The sequence below is a fragment of the Lagopus leucura genome, unplaced genomic scaffold (genome assembly GCF_019238085.1).
Source record: "Lagopus leucura isolate 7727_CA_CO unplaced genomic scaffold, USGS_WTPT01 Super-Scaffold_100021, whole genome shotgun sequence".
Lineage (NCBI taxonomy): Eukaryota > Metazoa > Chordata > Aves > Galliformes > Phasianidae > Lagopus > Lagopus leucura.
Genome location: NW_024962274.1, coordinates 3254799 through 3281404, shown reverse-complemented (window position 1 = coordinate 3281404; position 26606 = coordinate 3254799). Strand labels below are relative to the sequence as shown.

At 40.7% G+C, this 26606-nt stretch overlaps 1 protein-coding gene across 10 annotated transcripts in view; it reads right to left on the bottom strand.

Annotated features, from left to right (window-relative positions):
* DLG1 (discs large MAGUK scaffold protein 1) overlaps positions 1-26600 on the bottom strand; it is a 131039-nt gene extending 104439 nt beyond the window's left edge. For all 10 annotated transcript variants that reach the window (XM_042878197.1, XM_042878200.1, XM_042878202.1 and 7 more), the window contains exons 1-3: positions 26533-26600; positions 26253-26384; positions 13105-13271 (exon numbers count right to left, since the gene is read on the bottom strand). In XM_042878197.1, the coding sequence (XP_042734131.1) occupies positions 13105-13271; positions 26253-26384; positions 26533-26551 (318 nt within the window). In that variant the 5' untranslated portion in view covers positions 26552-26600. The remainder of the gene's footprint in view (positions 1-13104; positions 13272-26252; positions 26385-26532) is intronic.
* Positions 26601-26606: the final 6 nt, after the last annotated feature.

The following is a 26606-nucleotide window of genomic DNA, read 5'->3' as shown; positions in this document are numbered from 1 at the left end:
ATAACTTTTCCCAGCATGACTGCAAGTTCAATATTCTCTCCTTGTATTCCTCATCGTTTTTTGTCAGATACCCTTTAAGTCCACCTACAGTACACATTCCTCACTCTTAACAGCACACCTCATCTCCTATTCCGAATGCCAATGAGCCAATCCCTCAGTCTGCAGGCAGCCATCCTTCGTTCTGACACCTACCAGCCATCCTAGCAGGCAGCTGTTTCTTTGGCATTGCTTTATACTGCAAGATTACATACAGTAGCAGTTTCATACCATCTGCCAACACTGCCAACATTACTGTGATGCACAGGTTTTTTTTCTTTCACTTCCAAAGTTTTTATGATGACTGATTCTGCACCCATTTCTTCAACATTACGACCAGATGGCATATCAAAGCCAAGTGGTATCTTATTTGCACTACTCAATTGGCTCAGCAGACAACCATGTTCTATAGGCAACCCAACACATTTGGAAATCTATTTGTTCTTTAGTGAAGAAAAGAAATGGTTGCAAAATGAAATTACAGATGCCAACTTTGAAGGGCTGTTTGTGGACTATTTAACACAGTATTTAAGCTTTTGGTGTATTTATTTCTCATGTAACTGAGTTTCTATCTCCACAGTTTTAAATTCAAGAAGTTCTACGATTTGTTCCTCCATTTTAAGAATGCATTCTCCTTTGGGCCCAGACAGTGATTTCTGCATCACAAATACATGAAAGCTTTCCATTTTTACAGTCTTGCCTCCATTGCTTCACATTTCCTTCCATCATTACAGTCTACTCACAATATCTCCAAAAATTTAAAGCTCACAGTGCAACTTCTCCTTATCTCTTCTCATAGTCTTTGTTATGGCATAGCTGTAACATACTGTGACAAGTCCTATGGAAAGACACCAAGAAAGTGAAAAAGCTGGAGCACAATGAGGAAAGGTTCAGGGAACCTGGAAAAACAAAAGCTTCAAGCAGAGCTAGCAGCAGCCTTCCTACACCTAAGAGGAGTTTAGGAAGAAAACCTAAACTGGCTTTTTGCAGTGCACTGCAGGAAGACAGATGATGTTCAGACTGAGAGGGTGATGGTAAATGAGGAAGCTACCAAAGGCAGTAAAAGGAAAAAAAGAAAAAAAAGAAAAAAAAAAAAAAAAAAAGGCTGTATTTATGAAAAAGAATTAATCCTCTGACCACACTGCCAGAAAAGCTGTCAAATCTCAGTTTCTAGACATTTACAAGCCCTAACCAGTCAAAGCCCTCAGTGACACATTTTGAGTTTGATGGTTGGGCGAGGTCACTTCCACAGGAGAGATCCTGTACCTGTAGGCAGCAGGTGAGGAGGAGCAGGAGGTGTGCTCCATGCTTGGGCTCACGGAGCCTCCTGCCCTGCACAGCCACATCGCTGCTGACCCAGGTGACCTGCATTTTCAGTGACTCCTGATTTAACATCCTGGGGAGGGAAACAAAATAAAAAGCAAAAAAATAGAAACCTTCATCTTTCTTTTTGGTACTAAGCAAACAGATCATACATGCTCACTGCCTTCTGAAGATACCACATTTTGGCTACCGTGAAAGACAAGGTGCTGGACTGTATCGACAGGACTGTGAGGCTGTCCAAGCAGCACACTTGTTGGGGCTTTGGAACAAAAACTGTATGCAACAATCATTCTTTTGCACTACTGGCTTATGAGGAATATTATTTGAAGAAATTTAAAATCAGATGTTCATATTTAATGATTTTGCTGAATATATACAACTGAGTGAACAAGTTAACAAAGACTGCTCCAAAGCTGCTCTTCTGGAAAAAACAAAATACACAGATATGAAAAATCATCAAGTGTCAAGTATTCATTTAAAACTGTTACTTAAATAAAGTCATTACTGTAAGCGCAGCCCACGTGCCTGCTCTTAATAGTATCCATGGTTGCAGTGATGCAAATTTGCCTACCTACATCAAACCAAATGTGCCCACATAAGGAGACAAAAAAAAGCCCTGCATTAATCAGTGTTCTTTGCACTGGTTGAGTGTGAAGAAAAGCAGTAGTTTAAGGACTTATTTTCCCATCACAAACAGACCTTCATTCTTAATTAAATGCAGTACAGTGATCAAAGATCAAATCAGGAAAGATCTCTCAAATTCATTAAAAAAAAATTTATCTCCCTGATCAAATTCTCCACTTTGCTAGACTGAAATAAAAAGTAGCAATGAATAGTTTCAAATATCTTTTCACTCAGTAGGAAAGGGAAGCATTTAACAGTGCTTCTAATCGTACCATGCATTTCTTTAATGCTGACTTCAAATGTCACACGCATTAATTTACATCAGAGAAATAGTTTTGCACACAACATTAAGGAATGTATTTTCTCTTAGATTACAGCTTCCGAGTCATCAGATGCACTGATGCTCACAGAGAAGTACACAGTACTTTCATAAAGCTTCATTTTAAATAAGCAGCTTCAGATGAATATGCCAGGCAGCGCAACATTGAGCTAACTGAGGCCAGAAGCTCTTGTTAAACAGATGAGAAGGATTAAGAGGTGGTAGGTAACTCCAGGTGGAGATGCAGATCAGCCTAAGCCAATCTAAAGACTTCTGTTGGAGAGAGGATGATCTCTTCCTCTTCCGTGCAGCACTGCTGCGAACAGCCAGACTTGTGTGTTAGCTCTCATAGGGCAATGCTGGCTGAAACACAATTCTGCCGTGCCAGAATCAATTTTCAATTGTCTTAACTTCTTGTATGAATCATTTTTCTGCTCACTGGGATCATTATCTGATCCTAATCTCACTGTACCTAAAGGAGTAAAGCAGCAACACTAAGAACTACTGTAATCAACCAAACTTGTCATTTTAAAGGGTAGGTTTCACTTCCAAAAAACCAACAGTTTGGACACCAGAAAGATTTCTTTGCTGGTGACAGATGAGGTAACCTCACCCACTCCAATCAGCCTGTGCTTCTCTCCATCAAACAGACTCATAAGCACCTTTACCTTGGATCTTATAAGAGCTATCCTCAAATCCATGCACTATTCTTTAAGATGTTTAGTTTCATTCTGTTCCAGAGAACAGAATGAATGTGCTTCTGAACAAGCTGCATTGTCTCAAATTTCCTAAAAATAACACCAGAAGCCAAACTAGATTGTTAAAAGTTTAAACCTGCAATTACCCAAATATCCAGGGAAAAGGGAGCAACACAGGACAACAATTTACCAACAACGAGAAAAATAAGAACCTTCAAGATGCCAACAAAATAAGAATTCTCACTCTATCCACATTTCACAATTAGTATTCACATTAGTATACTATCCATTTATGCATCAGATTTTACCTTTACCAGTTACATGGACCACATTAAAAAAAAATTACAAACAAAACTTCTTTGTAGCACAGAAGTAAAGGCACTAAGCTATTTGGGTGCCTCCATCTCAAAGCACAAGATGTCCAAATTAGAGAACATATAGGAATATATCCATCCCTAGCAGGACTTCCTAAATTCAGCATCTTTCCTTTCAAACACGTCCTGATAAAGGTTATATAAAACATCACTTAGAATTCCACTCTACAGAACAAAAAGCACACTATTACATTAGCACACTTAAAGAGTGAGTTCTATAAGAAAGAATCTTACTGCAGAATGACAAAAACAAATTCACCATTCTACTTCATATATGAGTTTTTCAACGTGCATAATCAGCTCTGACAAGAACTATGTTCTGTGACTGTTCTTAGCAACAACTGCAGAATGCACATTCACAATTGGTGCATTTAAAGTTAAAACAAAAAACCAGCACTAGAATACCATCAAGATGTTCTCATTACAGGGAGACAAAATTGAAAGAGAGGTTCAAGAACTCAAGATCACAGGTATTAATCAAAAGCTTTATGATCTTACCTTGGTCGTCACAATGCATAAACAATCCATTGTTTCAGCATAGCAGGTATTTTTCCAAACATTTAAGAGGCTTATTTTCAGTCCCAGCAAAAGATCATCTCAAATGAGAAGCACTCTTACTGAATAGTCAAAACAGTAGAATGTGAGCCAGGTTCCCCTTTGGATTCATTCAGAGGTAGAAATAACGTGAAGAAAAAGAGAGAGCAAACTAAAATACAAATGCTGGAAGTTTCATAAAAGATTTTTAACCTATTTTGACTACCTACATCTGAAAAACTTGAATTTATCCTTGAAAATATCTTACAAAAGATGTCAAATCTCATTCCATACCAGTTAAGAGCCTCCTCATAGTCTGTTTCACATACTCCTCTTTCAGGATTACCTAACAGATAAGAGTCATAGGGATTCATTTGATGAAATGCACTACGAAATTATTTTACAGCAAAAAATCACAGTTCAGCTTCTCTTAGCTTGTTACAATTTCTAAAATTAAGCTTTTGTTCAAAAATAGTTAAGGTTGCAAGCAAGCATTTCTCCTGTAACATTATTTCAGCATTTGTTAGCTGCAAAACAACTGATTTCCTAAGCAGTAATGAATGGAATATTCCACGTAGAACAGGGAGAGAAGAAAGTGGCAAGGAAAGAGTAATGCATATTGCAAGAGAAACGCTATTTTGAGCCTTGAATTAACCTAGAATTTCATTTCCTTTTGTAATGCTGTAATGCAATGACAAGGCAAAGTTTGTATGCACAAGCATAGCCTTCTCAGCCTGATTAACACAGCTGGGAGAAGTCAAACATTTGGACACACAAAAAAACCAGTTTGTACTGTGAAACACTAACACTAACTAATTTGTGCAGTTGCATGCACAAATTAGAACCTTGCTATATTAATCCAGCACACAAAGCATTGGAAGCAACCAGTTAGCCTTCAGGTGAGTTATCCTCTCCCATTAGGTCTCTCCCCACCTTTGCTGCATAAACAGGGAAGCATTTTGAAAAAACATATCAACAGACCATTTTAAACTTAAATTCTCAAGTTATTATTTTGTGCTTAGACTATGATATACCACCAGACAAATCAATGGTATGTGTGTCACCAAACAAGTCTAAAACATTCCAGGTATCTACCCAGAGCATTCTCACAATACCATTTCACTTTAAAAACAGGTTCTAGAATCAAGTCCCACCAAGTCCCCTGGTATGCATTGCATACAAGACTGTTCTCTCTCCTTTTTCATCCTTCAAAGAGCCATTCTTCACATCACATCATCTGGAACAATAAAGCTTGATTCACTCTGAACCCTCTGGATGCCCGCAAGAGGCTGTGCCAGCACCTACCAGGCTCAGTGCTGTGCTTGTCCCCACACTTGCTAGCCAGAGCACAGCACCAGGCAGTCACCCCCAGCTCACACAAGCCTCAGCTTACTGCAGTCACTGCTCACACAGTGACATCGTGGCCATGGGTGTGTGTCATGATGAGACCCTGACTTTGAGGGATGCATGCACACCCGTGTCATGTAGCCAGAAACAGAATTAGTTTTGTTTTAATTGGGTGTCTCAACCAAAGCCTGGCTCTCATGGAAGTGGCAGGGCTGAGGGAGCACAGGCAATACAACAGAAGCACCACATGCTGAATAGTATCGAATAGAGGCTGGCAGGCCTCAGCTCACGAGAGCTATGAAGCTAAACAACAGCAATGCTGTTTTCCCCTCAGCAGATACAAAAGTAGAAAAATTCCACAGTTTTACTCCACTGGACTCCCTGGCCCTGCCTTATTATACACTGGGGGGAAGAAGAAAAGACAAAAGAGAAAGAAGTTAAGAAATAAGGAAACTATTTTTCCTAAGATTGAACATTTAATTTTGCAGGCAAATGGTGCTTTTATAGGGCATGGGAGAAAAGAAGGACAATAGAAAATAATTTCCCCATTTCTAAATTACTAACATAAAATCATTAAGCATTAAGCAAGAAAAGCTTGCTAACGTGCAAGCAACAACAACAACAACAACAACAAAAAAAACCTCATCTCAGCTTAAATGGGATGTCAAGTTTTATCTTACATCATTCAGCCACCAAAACCAGGATTTCTACCTTGCATGTTGAAATCAAGGCAGAGATTCACACCGTCTCTGCTGCCTTGGAAGCAGTTCTAGTATGAACACCAGGTGAAGGTTTACCACTGCTCGGATAAACACACATTCAGATTGATGTAAGACTCAACCCAGACACAAGAAGTATAAAAATTCTGAGTTCAGAAAACAGAGAAGCAAAGCAGCAACCAAGCAGCTGGAACCCTCCTTTGTCAGAAGAAAAAACAGGCATGTAGCTCAATGCATTCAGGATACTCCTTGTACAAAATATCCTCGGATTCCTCAAGTCTTCGGAGAAGACTGATTGCTCAGGTGCTTTGAGCAGAGAACTTCCTAAAGCACAAGGATACAAAACCAAGAGAAACTGAGCAAATGCCCTTTTAGGTGGCTTGCACACATCTAGCAATGTCTCTTAATGCCTGGCCTAAGGCAGCCCACATGTGTGCTTCCTGCACAAACTGCAATTCAGGAGCTCCCAATGGTGCACAAGCTCTGTCTGTCCATCAGTCGTGCTCTGTGTATCAAGGGCACAAATCAATGACCTTTCTCATCACTCAAATTTCTCTCAGCCACCCTGCTCTAAGATTAAGCTTATACAACCTAATCCTGGCTACAACTGATTTATTCAGAGGTGCTTTCCTCTTTCTTTTCTTTAAATTCTTAGTCTTCTCTGGGAATCCTTTAGAACCAAGGATCATCATCTTCCCACTCACTGTCATCTTTTTACCAAGACCAGTAGCCAATAAACCTCGTCTCAAAAGGCACCTAACTGTTCAGATCCACTATTCATATGAGCTGTGCCAAAGACAGCAATTCAGAAAGCATGAAGAGGCACTGCGTGGTTGAGGTGTCAAATGGATGAAAAAATTATTTCTCAGTAAATGAATGTCATCATGGGGCACGTCCACACAGAATGGAAAGAGACCAATCACACGTACTGTAGTGGCAAAGCAAGACACTTTGTAGCAAATGCTATTGCACATTTTCACCAATCCAATACACAGATGGATAAGCTCTCAGAGTACATAAGCTAGCAGTTTCCAGCCCATAAACATAGCATCTACATGCTTTTCATTGGAAATCCTGCTCATAAAACAAACAAATTTGAAAACATGAGTCAAGCATTCCTGAGGTTTAACATCTCCAGAAGAAACAAGAACACAGCTTCTTGGTGACAAACCTCAGAACTCCCTGAATGACCAAGCAGGTGTTACACCTTGGAGCTCAGACAGAGTTGTTTAAGAAAAATGACTATGTAAAAAAAAAAACAAAACAAGAAAAACAGAACTGAAAGTTAATCAACATAATACATTAACTTGGAAACTTCTTTAAATTGTGATGTGAGGAGCAACAGAAAGACCCTGAAGTACACCAAAAACCTGAATCAACATCATGAAAAGCATGAAAAGCTCTATTTTTAATGCAAAGAATAAGACACTTGTATGTAGCCAGTAAGCATTTCTTAGACACTAAAATCACTATTATTGCACTGAAATTGTAAGCAGCATCACAATCTGTTCATATTCATATCTATCGAAAAATAAACATTTGTTCTGTCAGCTCTATGTCACACCAGTAGCAATCACCAACATCTGTTCTACCCAGTTCCATTTGCTGCTACCTGGGCCATTAACACTGAAAAAAACAAAGCATTACTCAGCTGAGTAATACAAGGGAAGAGATGGGATTTTCTCATGTTGAATTACCTACCAATTCTTTCAGGTTGTACTTGGCAGGCCCTTTTTTTTTTTCCTTCACAGATCTATTCTTTCTTCTTCCAGCATGAAATTCTCTATCTACCAAACGCATCACCAGATAATTAAAGGAAAATCCATGCATATATAAACCATACAATGAATAAATCACAAAAATTAAAATAATGCTTTGGAAAAAGACCAATTTTGCAAATATTTTCATCCACCAACAAGTTATAAAAGCACTGATGGTTATTTAAATGCTAATTTGCTTTCCAATTCTTTGAGAAAACCTGTGTAACATACAGCTGTCACAGGTATAACCAGAGAAGCAGGCTCAGCTGAGCTTCTTGATAGTACATCAGTTCCTCAACTTCAGCAGATCTGAAGAGATTTCAAAGACCTGGTAAAGATCAAGCAGTAGCATCACTGCAAGCATTATCTCAGCTCCTTTAGCAAAGAAGGCATTAACATTTTAAGATGCTGTAACCTAACCCAGCTAACCTTAGAACCTGGATGCACAATGCTATTGTTACAAGATAAAAAACAAAAAAAAAAAAAACACAATTAAAGGTAAAGTTTTAGAAATAGTAGAAATTTACTGCTTGCATATGCATCCTGAACTGAATTCCACTCCTTTATTTGTACAAACTGTCTAGGTTTTAAGAACTGAAGGAAAATAATAGCAAGCCAAATGTCATTTCCCTCCCACCAAGCTGGCATAGAGAAAGCAATGAGGTTCCTCAGACTACACACTATACACTCACTACAAGACCTCAGACTCTACACTATCAGATGCCCACATAAAACAAGCATGCTATTTCTGCAGTAAAAGTAGCTGAAAAACGTACTGGGCAATACACAAGCACATGCAACACAAGCATAAAGCAAAAGTACAACAACAGGTTGCAGAACAATCAGACACAGCACGCCACCAAGGTAGCCAGCAATGAGTCTGTACAAACATTGAGGACATATTTGAAGATGATCACCATGACAGGCCTAGATTTCCCCAGGAAGCACCTGTTTTTGGGACAGGTACAACTGACTGCGTTTGTAACGGCCCGATGAGGGGCCTTTAAAGCCGACCTACAAAGCCGACTGCAGCAGAGAAACAGAGGCACAGCATCTTTAACACCATACTCCAGGTAGGCAGGTAATGCTTCCAGGGATTTCCTCTAAGACTCCGATTAACCATCTGACACACATTTCCAGTATGAATACAAACTGCTACAGACTATCCATTAAATGAGCGGTTTTCTTCGTTGCCCTGGAAAATATACCTCAAGTTCCTTCTCCATACAATGTTATCTCATCTTAAGATGTTACATAGATCTATCAAAAAAAAAAATCATTGAAAAGTTAAGACATCACTGCTTGCTTTGTGGGCACAACTAATTCTCATGCTGTACAAGAAAATTAAGTTAGTTTAATTCCATCTCTTACCAAAATATTCACATTATCTTTCTCTGTATGGATTTGGAGCACACTCTGCCTGAGCCTGCAGTATGCTTCAATAGCAAAGTCAGCTAAGAGCATCTAAATGTGTTACCAGAAGCACAGTAATACCAAGGGAAACTATTCCACTTTGCTTGGCACTTCTATTAATACATCTGGAATACTGCACCCAGCTGCACCACTGCGTGGCCCCCCAGCATGGGAAAGATGAAGATAACCTGAAGCAAGTTGTGCAGCAGGCCATCAATACAGTGAGGGGCTGGAAGGATTATTCCATAGAGAGAGGATGAGAGAGGCTTTAAGAAAAAGTTTCAGTATGACCTAAAAGAAGTCTCCCAGTACCTACAAAACTACAGGGGCAAGTGCATCTGCATCAGAAAATTGGGAAACAGAAATCAACTGAAACAGATTTCAAGAAGTAAAAGCTTTTTCCCTGTCAGGATAGTCTAGCACTGGAACAGATTGCCCAGAGAGCTTTTATAGTCTCTGTGTTTTCATTAACCCTTAGCAATCTGACATTTTCCATTAGTGAGCCTGGATGATTCCATGACTGCAAGATGATTAAAGTTTCTAAATTTCTACCGTGCCTTGGTTGGACACTTAGCTGACTGGTCTGTAATTTCAGCTCTTTTCCTTCATTATTTCCTCTTCTATTTTCTTTCTATTACAAGAGAAAAGAACTTGGCAAGAAGGACTTAGAAGACAGTAAGCCAGATACTCCCTACATGCCTGATTCAATCTGCACATGCCCATATGTTTGAACAGGGAAAACCACAGATCAGCCACCATTATTCGCTAAACACTGAGATCTGTTAGCCTAGCTGTAACAGTAAATGTTCTGGATCAAGCCCCACCATCTAAGCCAAAATGTTTATTTTCAGATGGGGTCATTTTTTTCTTTTCTTTCCTTTTCTTTCCTTTTCCCCCCACCCCCAGTTTCTAAGATGAAGTTGGGGCTACTTTTACATCAGAGAAATTAACAAGCGTTTGCTGTTCAGCTTGAATTAAACCAACCAGTACCTCACCGAGTTAAAGGAAAAAGGAGAAAAAAAAATTGTTTCCTTAGCAATGAACTCCTCAATTAGGACAAGGCAGACTTCAGCGGAGATTCAAGTTTCACCACGTCCTTCCCAGGCGCGCAGCGTCCCGCCTCCAGGTGGCGCTACAGATCACGGCTCGGGCCCTACGAGCGCCCTGCAGCACAGACCCTTCTCCCCCGGACCAGCACGGAAAGCCAGCTTTACACTCCTTAACCCACATTACCAACGCACCCCAAGCTCAGTACTGAACGCACACCATAGAGCTACGCACCCGTTAACCTTTTCCAATTGAAACGAGATAGACCTTCTACTGCTCCTCAGCACCGCAGGGATTAACATTCCTGTCCTGCTTATCACTGCCTTGAATCTTTTTTTTTTTTTTTTTTTGTACTGAAAGCTAAAACAAATAAAGCTGTCAGGAAGCACAGAAAGGAAAGCAGATTGCTGCGAGCAGGAAAACTGCAGTCTGTAGCTCTAACTTCCTCTAATAGAGTATCTATGGGAATTACAAAATCTACTGCTTTGATCCAGAAGTAGCAAAGCCAAAGAACTCTGTTACGTTCCATTAAAAACCCTTAGGTAAGCTAAACTTGCATACCACTACTCCATGTATATACAAGCACACATTGCTAAAAAGTCACTTCCAAAGTCAGCTGCATAGAAAGTTCTTGTAATACAATCCTCATTCACTACAGGGAAGCATTCTATCCCCACTCCCAAGCAACTTTCACGTAGAGCAAGTGTCAGCTGGAAGAAAACCCAGTTGTTCCAGAGTAACTACAGCAGAGACATATCAGTAAGGCAAAAGAAGTGTGGTTTAAGGCATGACACTCAAGGACAACCACCTGCAAGCAATAAAAACTGCCCCATTCTCATCCACTCTTGTCCTACCACCTAAAATAACGTCCAAGTCATCTTGTACATTGGTCTGGTTATGCCTGGTTAATGAGCTACCATTCATTTGGGCAGCAGCCTTGCAAGTCTAAAAAGTGACCGTTTCCGTATAGAAACACGAACCAAATGGGGATGCTAAACTCAGGTTCCCTCTGATCTCTAATAAGTTTCAGTGAACAAAGCAAATCATTAGGTGTCACACACGCTGTCGCAGTATTAGAGGCTGACTACACCCTTACATTGATTAAAACCACATTTATAATGAAAAAAGTTCCAAGGAAAAAAGCATGTTATTGAAAGCAAAATGCATCAAATTTTACAGATTAAAAATGTTAACTTTTATTACTACGCATAGCAGGTGTCAATATGTAAGAATTTCCTCTGTTTCTCTTTGTTTGCCTGGTTGGAGGTAGGGTTGGGATTTTTGTTTGTTTTTAATTTCAAAATATGGAGGGAAAGGTATTAAGAAAAAACAGTCAGCAAAGAAGAAAATTAAGACTGAAAATAAGTACGACCATATATTTACTATAACAACTGTTATATATAGCTTATCTTTCAAAAAAAAAAAAATAAGATATACAGATATGCTGAAAAATGCAAATGAAATTAATACTGAAATTCCACACTTGAAAACTCTCCATCTATCCAACCACAGTGTGGGAAAATAGCACTCCTAATTAGCAGTATTCTAATAAAGTCAGGTCAGCTTCGCTGTGTGTGACAAAGACTGAGAGAAGCTTAGTTTGGTTTTGCATAAATTAACATCCACACCAATATGTACAACCATGCTTTTAAATAGTGGAAGTAAATGCAAGATCCAGTTCATATACTGAAGGTCAAAGGTTTGTTTGCCTTCCACAGGATACTTGAGACAAGTAGTCTGGAGGACAGGTGGCTTTGTAACAAGAGTCCAAATCTGGGACACTTAAAAGAATAACAAAGTAATCCACATTATATCAGGTTAGTTCTTGTAATTATACACCACTGCCTCTGTACTGCACAGGAGAAACAGTTGCTTCACCTAGAAAACAGCTCAGCTGAGATACTTCACTAATAACTGTGTTTAGGACTTCTTGAGTTAGGCCTACAGGTAACGCAGTTTTTTCTATACTATTTCTCATACATCCAACATCACTGGATTTTCTCCATAAGTGACAGCCCTTAAATATGATTTTCATTAAGGCAACTACAGCAGTGGCTCACTCTATACAACCTCATGCAGCTAATACCTCAGAGACAAGTGATTTCATGTTTCCCAGCCTAAAAGTCAACATTCACAAAAATCAAAGGAAAATAATTCGTTGCTGCGTTGAAAGTTCAACTTCTAATCTTTGAGATGTTTGATTACCTGCAATCCTGACAAAAATACAGTACACCAATGTTGTGCAGTTTCTTGATGCAAAGAGATTGTAATAACGATTCTTAGCAGTATATAACATTTATCCCTGGCTATGCTAAAAAGTTGGTCTTTTCCCAACTAGACATCTTCCAAACTCTGACAAGATGCAACAATCCAGATCTCCTCTGCAGAATTTGACAGATTCCATAATAGCTTCAACAGCTCAGGTTCACTCAGTAAGGCATCCTGAGGACTTCATCTTTCTGGGTGGCACACAGCCCTGGGCTGCCCTACAAGAAACAGCACTACTCCTTCAGCAGGTCTGCTCACTGCTCTTCCTGAGCTCTATTACTATTTAATAAAAACAAGTCATTTTAGCTTGCTACCTTTAACCACTGAGAAGCTCACACACTTTTTGCAATACTGCCTGTACTTAAGGCACACCTGAAACAGAGCTCACCTCCTTGAGGACATACAGACGAGACTTACACAAGAAATGCAAGTAACATCACTACTTAAACTGAGGGATGGAGATCCTGGCTTATTGAAAATACACCCTATCATGCATTTACTTCCCTGCTTCATTTTCTCATCACTTAACAGTCGCTTCACGGCACATTTAATAAAAAAATTATAACCACATTAAGTAAAATGAACACATCTGTTACCTAACATTTCAATAGTAAAAAAAAAAAACCAGCAGAGACAACATACCTCTACACTTGGGCTAAGGCTGCTTGGCAGTGTTTCTGATGTCACTGTTGTGCTCGGAAGGCTGGAGAAGTCCCAGGTATTCACAGGCTGTATTGGTTCAGATGGCTGAGAGTGATCAATGCATTTTGGATTGTCGAGTAAGGTCACTTCATAAAATTCTTGGATATCTAGAGACACAAAAAACTGTGAAGTTAGGTTCCATAGTTATGATGATATTCTGAGTTTAACAGCATTCTCATCCTGCAAAACAAATTAGATAACTGCTACTGGATATACATATCACAGATGAAGCCCTATCGTTAAGATCACTCGAAGCTTCCCCCAGGACACACAGTTCTCTGTGCCTTGTATCTCAGAATGCCTATGTCCCACTCACTTCAGGCTTTGGTCACTGGCAGCAGTGCTACCGGAAGCACAGGTTGCAGCAGAAACAGCAGAAGCATATGGAATAACTTCAGTGGAACAGCAGTAAGGATGGGTATCTATGCTTCAGCTGATTCTATGCCTAACCTGAGGGAATGCAGCCTTTGGTCACCTGAAACCCCTATTCAGGGGCAATATTAGGTCTCCTCCTGTGGTATGTACTTAAATTAAATGACCACAGAAACACAAGTATATCGATGAAATCAGCACCAAGAAAGTTAAAAGGAGTTAGGAAAAATGAAATTGACCGAGTTATACAGAACAAAAATAAATAAATTAACAGCTGATGACTCAAGTAACAGAAATAGGATGAAAATCGAATGGTATGAATTAGTATGAATTCTAAGTCATATTTATGAACTAGTAAGTAAATTTTTGTAATAAATAAGTTATTTATGAAGATTCAGCTGGGAACTTCAGGGGGAAAAGAATCTGGCAGCATTAGCCTTTGTTTTTATTTTCTACTGACATCCTATCCACTGCATGAAGCACTAATTAAAAATGAAAAGCAAAAAAAAAAAAGGAAGGATCAAGCATCTTTCCAGGGAAATTTAAGTATCCAAAACTTGCTACCACAACAGTAATCATTCACATCAAATACATTTAAATTTAAAATTCAATTTAAATCTAAATGGTTTATGCTAAGGGAAGGACAGGGGAACAAAGAACTTACAAAGCTTTTACTCTCTTCTTGGAAGCAGAAAAGCCACTACGCAGAGATTACAACTTATGTTTTTCACTACAACAGCTTCACAGAAGACAAGCCCTTCTGACAAGGTTTGTCCAAGCAGGAAATAGGATCCAGCAAAGAGTACAGAGGGTTCTCATCTGCAGAACCTTGTTGCTTTCCAGCAGCTCCTCACAGACACCAACAGAGGCACAATAACCAAATTCCTTTACAGATGGAGCAGCACCATAAGAAAAGCACCACATAAATGAGAGACTTCTTACTGTTTTGTTGGTGTTCCACACGCAGGGTTTTCCTACAGACATTGCGCTCCTGCTCTTTTCATGTTCAGAAAACTCTAATCCTCAAATTCCATTTGTAGCTTTTCTCTTAGCAAGAGAAATTCCTACCAACTGCTTACATTAATTTTTAAAGTTACACTTGCTCTTTGCACTGCTGATTGGAAGAAAGCAAGGGCTACAGAAGACATTAAGTGACCTAGATATACAGGAGCAAACCAACCTCAGATTTAAAGGCAATTTGTATCTCTGTCCTTCACATTAGCTCCCATAGCTGCATTAACATTAATGCATCAATCAAGTGCACTGAGTAAAGATTTTTTCCTCCCGATACACTGCTTTGTACATTGAAATAGGCAACGTTTGGAGCTGATTCTATAGCAGCAATCCACATCAACCAGGACATGAAGACTACTACATTATTTATGGGAAGGGGTTATTTGTGCAAGTGTTTTACAGCAGAAATCTAGGGCATCTACTCTCAATTCTGGTACTTCTAAGTCTCACTGCCAGCTGAGGTAGCCAATTGTGTACTGCAGAATGACTTGCTCCAAAAAGCACCTTATTTCCCATACACTATTTCTCCATCTCTGAAGGACACCATATATTTACTACCAATATATACATACGGAACCTAATATCAGGATTAGTCTCTGTTTATCCTGAACTTGCTCCAAGTAAGTAACAAAATTTCCTCAGAATTTAATGGCTAGAAAATATTTTTTCTCTTAAAAAATAAATAAATCCCAACATCCATTTACACTGGCCATTCAGAAAGCTGACGGTGGGCACTTCTGAGCACAGCCTGGCAGCCTGTGCATCTCAATGCACTAAGAGCACAAGGACTGAATGCTGGATGCTTGTATTCCATGAAGTCAGAAATTCAAGCAATACTAAATCCAAGCTATTAAATATTTTTATCTGGTCTATTGCTGTGCATCAGCTCACAAAGATATTTCCTTGTGTGAACATACCTGACATAGCCAATGAAGTCATTTTAATCTGAAGACGCATTTTTCAAATGAAAAGTTCTGCTGCTTTCCTTGTTCTTGTAGACAGTAGATAGCAAAATACTTTTTTTTTTTTAACTTTAATTTATGATTTCCTCCTTCCAGCTAACTATGTTTTTTCATGTCTTATCCCCCTCCGTATTACTTCCAAGAGTGATTTTAAATCAAACAAGACAAAAACTAAGTTACAGAAAAAATGAAAATTCAAGTCAGAGACCAGTAGAAGTGAGCACAACTTGTAACAAGAAGGAAAACATTCAGTGAGGCTGAGTGACACTTACAAGTAGCCGCACAGTTTCAAAAGAGCCAAAGAGCCAATGAGTGATAAAGAGTAAAGCTGGATGTTGCGCTGACATACCAAACCATAATTAGATTGGTATGCTGCCTGAACATCCCAAAATTAAGCCGTATATTACAATGGATTATGGTAAAATTTAACTGTGGTATACCTGATGTCAGCATCCATTTCTGAGACTTCAATTGCCAGGTTCCTGCAACAGACAGCTCACCTTTACAGTTCTCTTTCTGGGCCCTCAATGGAAACCTGGGCTGTAACGTAAGCTTTTGGGACAAGCGTGCTTTCATAAAGCTCTCAAAAAAGGATTCGCTGTTTGCCCTTTTCTTTTGAAAGCAGGTAGAATTTACTCTGAAGTGATCTAACAGCCAAAATGCAAGAAAATTAATGGCATGCTTAGTTTAGGGAAGTTCTCCAGAGTAGATATTTGCAAAGCACTGACGTTGTCGGTACTCAGAAGGGGCAGACCCTCCCTGAGAAGAGGCCGGTCTCTGCTTTCAGAGCAATGTCAAAAAACAAAACTAGTGCTAAAATTCACCATTTTAGTAGTGACTGCACAGTTTAAAGCCAGTTTTGTTTCCAGGCTTCACTGAGCGTGTTACAGGCAGGAGCACAAGAACCAGTACAATGTTTTTGGCTTTCTGACAGGTATGAAACAACTCGCCAGAATCCTTTATTTATTGTTGTTCTTCAGGTTTTATTTAAAAATCCTAGTAGCAAACCTTTAATGTTATGGTATGAGGGAGAGAGCCAAAAAAACACAGGCATTTACTACTTCCAAAAATGTGTTGAGCTATTTTTGGTGCACTTTTTCTTTTTTTTTATTTTTTAATTAGAAAGTCATTTAATGATCACAGTAACTCACTGTTCTTAGGCTTTCTGTTTTCACCCTCTACGCATTTTGGCTATTTGGGGGTTATAGGTGGTTTTCCTTAACTAAACACCAGGAAATTCCACACAAACTTAACATTGTATGGACTAAAACACTGACACACGGTACTACAACAGACCACACTGGACACCATGCAGGTAGAACAGCCAACTGTTGCCCTTAAGCCATACTCTACACGAGCTGTAAGCTTATCACAGTACACACAAGTTAATGGCATCTGTATTTGCAGTATTCATTATATACTCACTTGAAGATTCAATTTCAATATACTTAACACCACTGTGCACAAACAACAGTTTATTTAACAAGTGCATATTTGTTTTCTGTTTCTGTTTTTCAAACAAAGCTGGTGAGGGGTCTGGAGCACAGGCCTTATGAGGAGTGGCTGAAGGAGCTGGGATTGTTCAGTCTGGAGAAGAGGAGGCTCAAGGGAGACCTTCCTGCTCTCTGTAATTACCTGAAGGAAGGTTGTAGTGAGCTGGGGGTCAGCCTCTTTCTCTCATGTAACTAATGACAGAACTAGAGGGAATGGCTTCAAGCAGCGCCAGGGGAGATTTAGGCTGGACCTTAGGAAATACTACTTTTCTGAAAGAGTGGCCAGGCGCTGGAATGGGCTGCCCAGGAAGGTGGTGGAGTCACCGACCCTGGAGGTGTAAAAGGAGCGTTTGGATTTTGTGTTGAAGGACATGGTTTAGTGAGTACTATTGGTGACAGGGGGATGGTTGGACTGGATGATCTTGAAGTCTTTTTCAACCTTGGTGACTCTGTGATTCTTCACTGCAAGCACTCCCTGGAGCAGACAGCATACTCAGCATCCAACTCATCTGAATCCACTTAGTTCTTGCCTAGTGCCAGTTACAGTACGTCTTTAATTACGTTCCTACATGCCCCTCAGTTGTACAGACCTTATATTCATCCCTCTATCTTTTTTAGGCTACACTGTCCTAACTTGCATTCTCTGCTGTTCTCTCTGCAGGAGCCACCTCCTACTCTTGTCACCAAGTTGTTACTTCTCCATCTTGTTCTATTTCTATTCCATCCTTCTGAAGGCCACAAAAAAGCAAGAGACCAAAGCACCGTATTATATGAGAGATCTGGGCACAACCTGGATTTTTACAGTGGGTGTAATAATCAGCATCAGTCTAACTTCAACTGCTGGAGAACCCTGAGCTGACATTTTCATGGAGCAATTTATGTTTTCATATCAGCTCCAGGTGGGTGATGGTTAACTCAGAGCTTCTAGCAGTAAGTTTGGTTTGTTTGCTCTGTTGTGCATCATTTCAGATTTATTCACACTGATTTTCAGAGGCTATTTAGCTTCCCAGTCTCAGTTGCCTTTCTGCAACTTATCCTTATTAATCTGAATAAGCAAATGGTCATCTGAAGATTGTCGTCTCAGTGCTCATCAACTTTCAAGGTCACTCATAACCATTTTTGAGTAACAGAAAACCATGCATGAATTGGAAGTTATTGAACCTCCCTTCCAAGTAATAACTGATAGTTTTCTCTCATGTCTGGTTTCCTACTTCTTTTTCTGTTTGCCCACTCATTGAGAGGCTTATATCAACTACAAAAACACAAGCCACTAAGATTTAGAAAATGTAGCAATACCCTACAGCCTAGCTTTAACACTCAGCATTCCTACAAGCTCACAATACACAGAAATCAAGTCTTTGGAGTTCAAAACAGGCATTTAATGAGCTCCTCAATCTAGGTCTCACCAAAGCAGCATAAAAGAATGAGAGCCTTGAAATCTGTTCTCAACCATTTGTGTGTTCCACTCTGCACTGACATCAAGGAAGTATTTCCCTCCTAGCAGACATTCAGGCAGAGAACAAACCCATTTTGGCCAAAGAAGGTCAGAAAGCAACAAAATACAGACTTCAGAGCACACAGTATTTTAATATCATGGTCCCTCAGGCTTGCAGTGATCAAGGAGCTTATGAATTCTTTCACAAATTGACTTACTTGTATTTCACTTTAATATTTCACCTGAAGATCCTTTTAAGTGAACATTTCCTCCATCATCTCCCATTGGCCTGCTTCTTATCAGACCTTTATTCATCCAAGTACAGCAGATGCAAGTGTCTGATTTTTCCAAATATATGCTTCAAAAATGAATAAGTCTGCTAACAGTTCAACCATCTATGTAGGCTGTCCAGGAAGATGTGTCATCCCATTATAAGTTACAATGGTCTCTATCCCCCTCCCTAGGGGAAAAAAAACAATAAAGGTGTCTTCCTTACTTAGGGCTTCCTGCTAAAGCAGCTGAAGCACCTAAAACTTAAGACTTAAAACTAGTAGAAAGGAAAACAAAGGTCAGAATGTTATTTCAGTTCAGAGCTATTTGAGACGTATGGCTTCTGCCAAGTTCTGAGCAGCCCTACATAATGGATAGACAAAATGTGAGTGGAGTTATGATTACTGTCAGATCAGGCAAAAGAGTCCACCAATGCTACAGATTTTCATTCCTCAGGTGCAAGGCAGTTCCTGATAATTCTAAAGGAGCCACAATGCTGCATCCTAACTTCATCTGACGTCTCAAGCTAAGTAAACCCAAATGCGAGACCTGAAAAATGAATTATTAACTGACAAGAAAATAAAAATGTGAACAGAAACTTCACATTCATTTGCCAAACCAATAACCAGAGTCAGGCGAGTGCTCTCTTTGTGTGTTCATCCTTCATCCCCAGCAGAAACATTCAGATTTATACAACAAAAAGTGAAAACCAGACTCATGGTAATCCCTGTAAAGCCCTTCCTAGAGTTGTTTGTTTTTAAACACAGGCTGACCATTGCTATGCACCACATCTTGAAAAATACAAGTTGTAGTGCAGCTTTCCCACCACACATGTTCTGTTCTATAGACTTTGAGCTGCAGCAGCCAACTCCTCTTCCTCAACCATTCTGCTTGTTTTGGTGGCTATGCCCCAAGCTTTAACCCTTCTGCACACACTTAACTTCTAGCCCTCAAACTCCAGAAGTATTATTTTCTGTCAATAGCATAAATGCAGCTTAATTTGCACTCATTTGAAACTGCTGTCATCGAACCTCAGATCCAGCTCTCTGCCCTTATTCCTCTGGCTGATGCTTGCAGTGAGCCACGTCCAACTCCTCACCAGCCTGTCAGCTTATGTCTTCCAAACTGTTCACATTTTCCCCTTTGCTCTCCAATTGCTCCTTCAGCATACTTTCAGATGGTCTCTTTCCAGTTTTCCTTCAGAATCCCACAGGGATTATATTCAAAACTAAGGTAGGAAAAACTTAAAGAATTTAAAATGGTCATCACTCAGCTAAAAGTTGGCAAACCCCCCCGGCTGTCCGCGCTCTTTCCTATTGAACATTACCTCATGTGTACTTACTCACCAACCCAAGGCAGAAAAAAAAAACCTGAAACAAACTCTCAGTTACCCATTCTCTCCAAATAACTTAACTGCAGTTCCAAACTATTAGCAACCAATATAACTGTGCCTTTTTTCTTAAAAGGGTGTATTTAGCACTGTCAGGCTAATAGAAACTTCATGCAGGAAGAGCTATTAGTAACTTTTAATTGTAGGATGAGCCAATACAGAACTGACCAGGATTTCCTCCAAAAGAATGAACTCTGGGAAGGAATAAAAACAATTGAGGGATATAGGGGATACACTCACTCAAACATCTGAACTGAGCTCTCACACAGGTGCACAGCTCTGCCTTTTCCTCTTTCACTAATAATAGCTAATAGACTTGAAGGTAACTGACAGTGGCAGCACCACACACCAACATCTCCCCCAGAAGCAACATCTGTACACTCCCTGCAGCCAAGCTCTAAAACAAGGTTCTGAACTTGGGATTCAAATTTTCAATACTTTTACCGTTTGTCCACAAGCCTTCCTCACTGTATCTTTGTCCTAGATCAACTCTTTTTAATCTCAAACCAAAGCAACTGTTTTTTTGAGGACATGGTTGGGAAGATACTTGCTCATAACAAGATCCCTGTAAAAGCTTTATCAAACAACCCTACAGCCTCCCTTACCTTAGAGAACAAACAAAGTTAAGGAGGTGATTCTACTGTCAGTCCTCTACAGTATCTTAAAATCCCTCCAAGTTCAGCCTAGTTATGATTCAAGGAACCATCTGTGCAAGGAAACAGCTCAGCAGCTGTCAGATTTTGAGTCTCTTGGAATGATTCATCCCACCTGCAAAGCAAGTGCCATCTCCCAAAACACAGGCAACAGGACGCTCAGGACAAGCCCCACATCACCAGGCTCACAGCATTCCAGCTGCAGCACTGGACAGAAGAAACTTTTCCAGAACCTGGAAACTGTAGCAGTAATTCTGAAGTTCAGCTTTCTTCTCGGCCTATAGAAAAACACCCATTTATTGACAGAGTTCACTGGTCAATAACCCCTTGTGATGGTAGCTCAAAGACAGTAATACTGTGACTGACAGATTCTACAGTGCAGTGATTCAGAACTGAATACACAGTTGGGATAACCACAGGGATAATCTTTTGCCACAATACTCTCTCTGCACACCCATAACTGCTCAACTTACACTAGTCCTCCATGCTATTTTGGGCTGCCAAAAGCAGTTCCTAATCCCATTGCACTGTCACAAACACACACAGGACAGTAAGCACTGAAACATCAGAAGAGAAGGAATACAGGCAGCACACACACAACACCCCCAAAGCTTTCCACACCCTCAAGCCGTATTGCATACCTACAAAACGACAGGCAATTCTTTAAGGAGGAGGAGCAATGAGAGTCTGTTTCCCTCATCATTGCATTCCTTCAAAAGGACAGCATGAAGTTCTTCCGAAAAATGGGTTCTTAGGCAACTACAAACTACATGGAAAAAGTACAGTAACAGCTGAATTCATGTTCCACACTTCCAGACACAAAGCAAACTTCATTTTGTACTCTCTCAATCCAACTCCAGATAATGAAGTCCTTAACTACTCTTGAAGACGCAAGGCTATGTCCAATCAGACTGAAACAGAGCACCTTGTGCTGAAGCTTAAGGAAGGGGACTGCACTCAGTAACTGCAGCGCATCCTCGACACTGCTCTGGACAGCAGATAAACACCTGAAAGTTGTAAGAACTGCATCCATGGATGTTTCAGTCTCAGATAGGAGCAAAGATAAACCAGCCCTGGGGGGGAGGGGAAGGAAAAAGAAAAAAAAAAAAAACACAAAAATGCAGCAAGGTTAAGATTCCATTCTAAAAATACCCTATTTAGCATCTACGATTTCAGTGGTATATCCAATATAAGCGATGATTTAATTTTCCCTGAACTTCCATCTAATAAAAAAAGCACTATTCACTATCTAACCAGATTCCTGAGTTACTGTCAAGAATTCCCAGATCTGCAATGAAAATATTCTTCAGCTAACCCTGAACCAGCCCATGCAGTGCCTCAGCTGCACTTCAGTCAGGAAGCAGCTCACAAGCAGCCTCACTCACCTTACCTACAGAGCAGACTGACACAGGGGCACAAACCCAGCACTGAAGCTCTCTCAGGCATGCGTGAGTTTGAAAAGTTGATTGTGTCATCAAAGCCTGTGTTCTATTAACAAACCATATCACTGAAATACAAGCTGATACTGAAGTTTGTCAAGAGCAAGTACTTTTGGTTTCAGTTATGAAGAAAAGCTTCAGCTTTAACTGCACCAGACTTGAATTTAGCTAGTAAGTAAAGTATTTCCACACCAGTTAAATAATTGAAAGGGAGGTAAAAGAACAAGAACGGCATCCCCAAAGTCACAGACAACTCAGTGTGGGACCACCCATGGTCAGACCGCACCAGATGGTCCCAACCTTGAGGAGCACTGAGCCTACATCAGCCTAAAACATAGGACCGTTCCCTTCACCAGCCTAGAAAGGCAATGTGGACAGAGCTACAGCTGCTTTAAATTCCTAGAAGTTTCAGCCCCAATCAGATAAACCTGAATGAGGCATTTACCTTACTGCAACCATCAGCTGTCATCACATTTCAGAGATGAGACTTATTCCTCCGGTGTGTAAAAACATCAGTGGCATTTCTAACACTATTTCATAGTGTTCATCAATCCAGATTGTGGGTAAGAGCACCTTCACATTCAGTGGGATAAGAGTTTCTTGGTTCAGCAAAGGCTACAGAAACCACTCCATTTTGTCTGCAAGATTTCCCACGCTAGATATTTAGTGTCAGGAATATTCAGCACATAATTACACCAGACATCTTCACACGGAAAGGCTCCAAGTTAAATAAATTAGGTGGCTCACATGAACGATATTCATCACATTCAGCTTTTCCCAGTCAACTTCATCATTTAAAAAAAAAAAAAAAAAAAAAAGGCCTCCAGATGCAGTTATAAAAATAATGCTAAATAGCCCTAGGGACTTAACTGTAAAAGTATGATCTGATTATTTCAAAATAAATACCAAATTCTGCACCAAAATGAAATGAAATCATATGCCATCCCTCCTTACGTGGGTGCCTCATTGTGGCCACTTAATAACCTAACTCACTGTATCAATTATCAGGATATCAATAACAAGCTTTTTAACAAGAAAGAAATCAACAGGTAGAAAAGTTAGCACTAGATCCTCACACAGTAAAATAGGAGTTTTACTTAAAAACAACACTATTTCTCAAGCTGGCTTTAATTAAAGGCTGCTAGTATCCATTTAATTAAAGCACCAGACATCATTATACTCGGCTGGCTGAAGCAAATAAAATGGGAACTCCGCATTACAGAACACAGAAAAGCAAAGACTGGCTTTTTCAGACTCTTTGAAGGAAGGTCACTGACATTTGGTTTCTGATATTGTTACTAACTTAAATTACTGCAGTTATTTCACTTACAGAAATAACATTGATGCAATGATGTCAATTTTCTAACACTGTTCACACTGAGCAGCCACTGCCCTAATTCAAGTCATTTTAAACCAGTTTGTTAAATTTAAGAAGCAGGTCAAGTTTGTAAGATTGCTGAAACTAGAATTTGTTGGAGGAATTAAAGGAAAGTATAATGTGAGGGAAAAAAAGTTCTCAGATGTGAGAATATCACTTACTCTTCGGTACCCAAACTGAAATTCACAAAGAACCTACCATTTAATTCCTTCCTGTTAAAATAAATAGATGAAACATTCAGCATTTCTGGAAGAGAATACTGATGTCTTCCATTATAGAGTTAAAGATACATTCCTGCGCATAAAGTAACGACTAATTTTTTGCTTGAAAGAACAGTATTTGATTGCCAAGTTCAGAACCACACCAAAAAAAAGATGAATTTGACAGCAAATCCTGACTGGAGCCATCACAAACATTCTTACCTACCACGGACAGGAGGGTCCTGGAGATACAGCAGCAACCAGGCAGAATAAAAGCAAAAAGAAAAGTAGAATGAAAGTAACTTCCTTTGTGCTCATTGGAGGTTTTGTTTTACTTTTTTTCTACTGTTAAAAACAGCAGAAACTAGAAGCAGCTTTCTAGAAGAAGCACCTACATGAAAAATAAATTCATAGTTGAGTTTGGAAGCTTCTGTCAGTGTGCAGCTGTGAATATTTAAGTTGGAGACATAGCACAACTCCTGTAAAAGTCACACCTGAAAAATCAGCAGCAAGATGATGACAAGCGCAGTATTCAAGGTAAGTCCAACCTGCAGCACAGCTTCATCCAGGCTGTTCCCAAATCTCTACCACAAGAAGACAGGCAGGAACTGACTCAAAGGCTTCCCAGCCAATGCAGCCATCTCTCATGGAGCACCTTTTCCAGGCAGCCCCCTCCTCCCTGCAGGGCGCTGACCCCCTCCCAGGGGGCACAAAGCAGTAGCCACACTGCATAAAGGTGTAGCCAGGAGCACAGCATCCAGGAGCAGCCTGCCATGAGCAAGTACTCCTCCAACTCATTTCCATGGGTTAAGTGTTCCTTGGGTGAGCAGGTTAAGGGAAGAATAGTGAAGATGACAGCATCAGTTCCTGGGAAGTTACTCTCTGCCATCACGTTTCAGAGAAACAGTTTGGAGCACAAACACATGCTCCTTAACAAGCAATCACACAGTTAACCACTAAATGTGAAATTGACATTAATGCTCTCAAACAGCGCAACACCTATTTGTGCATGCTGAGACCAGCTGAACAGGACAGAAGCAAAGACCCCACGGCTACAGCAGAACTTCTGACAGATCAGAAAACAGGCCATGCAGCCCTCCAGCAGCCACACAGTAGCCCTCATTGAAGAATGCTACTGCCAAGTGCTAAGTTACAGAGGCAAGCTGGCTCCAGATACAGCTTTTAGAATAAAGTGTGTCTTGCAGGTTACAATACCAAAAGCCATTTCCATGCCACTGACTCATACCTCATTCAATAAATAACTAACACCAAGATTTCCTTGGTGCAAGTAAGAAGCACAATCACAGTATTAAGCTTCCAATACAAAACTTCAACAATGTCATTCAGCAACACAACACATAGAGGTGCACAGATCCTCATCATGGAGCTGCTCAGCATCAACTGAGTACTGAAATGCACAGAGCTCCTGCAAGTAAGCCTTTTCTGGGGGTGTCCTATGGGAACAGACCTATCTGCATAATCAGGAATGCACATGGGAGATGTCCCATAAGATGACCAACTTCTGAAAACCTACCTGAAGATGAAATAAATGCTCCAGGAGAAAGCTCTTCACGCGCAGCAACGCTTTGTCCCTCCTCATGTTTCCACCACAACACAAATTCAAAGATACAAGGCCAAAAAGTAGTGGACCTGTGAGATATGCTACATAGGCTGCAAACTGCCTAACTGCAAAGTAAACCCATACTGTCTACAATGTTAACAACAGTTTAGATGCAAGTTACTTTGTTAAAAGGGAAGGACGTGAAACTTGGAAGAAGTTTTTACTCTGAGCTGCCTCACACACAGTGATGACCAATTTCACGAAGAAACCTGCAGAAGCTGCAAAGCCACAATTCTGCAAGTTGTGTTTACAATCTGCTTGTTTATTTTGCTCTGTTTGTTTTCTAAGAGATGCGCAGGAAATTCAAAGTTTCACAGAAGGATTTCAGCAATATTTACACTAACAGTTCCAGAGAAAAAGCACCAAAAGCACTCTGAACTTGGGAATTAGTGAGGTTTTAACTGCACTTCACTGTGCAGAAAAAGTTGGTGCAGCCACCTGCAACGTTAGAGGTTTGCTTCCATTCACTTTAACTGCTTGTGACACATGCAATTTGCAGCATTTTTAGGGATCCTTCAGAAGGGAGATTTGTCCAATTTCTAATTAAGAGCAAAACCACTTCAGCTCACTCGTTAGGCACTGACACGTGGACTCACAACTAAAACACATTCCCCATAAATTGTTCAAATCCATAGCAACAGACGTGGAAAACGCGGCTGCACAGAACAGCGCAGCCCAGAAGAGAGGCGCCGCACCGCCAGTCGCTTCCAGGCCGGGCAGAAAACTCGTACAAAGTATGACAGAAACCGGCCGATCGGAACAGCACGTGTGTGAGCGCGGCGGCACGAGGGCTCCGACAACACAGCAAACCGCCTCCCCTCACCGACACCGCAGGCGGCAGCACACGAGAACCCGGCTTACCGATCAGCGCCTGGAAGAGGTTGCTCTGGAAGATGCCGATGACCCGCTCGATGGAGTTCCGCAGCTGCCGGTCCTCCGCCTGGCTCAGCTTGGAGCGGTACTCCTGCAGGAGGCGCAGGGCGCGCTGGGTATCTGCGGGCGGACACGAGACTCACTGAGGCGGCACAGGTGGGCGACCGCGACCGCGACCACCCCCGCGCCGCGGACCGCCCCGCGCGGCGCGCCCGTCCCTTTGTCCGCGGCCGGGACCGCGCCCGGCCCGGCTGTGCGCGGCGCTCACCTTGCTTCCTGACGGGCATGGCGGCTCCGCCCGGCAAACTTTCGGCCCGACCCGGCGCGGGGCGGCAGCGGCGC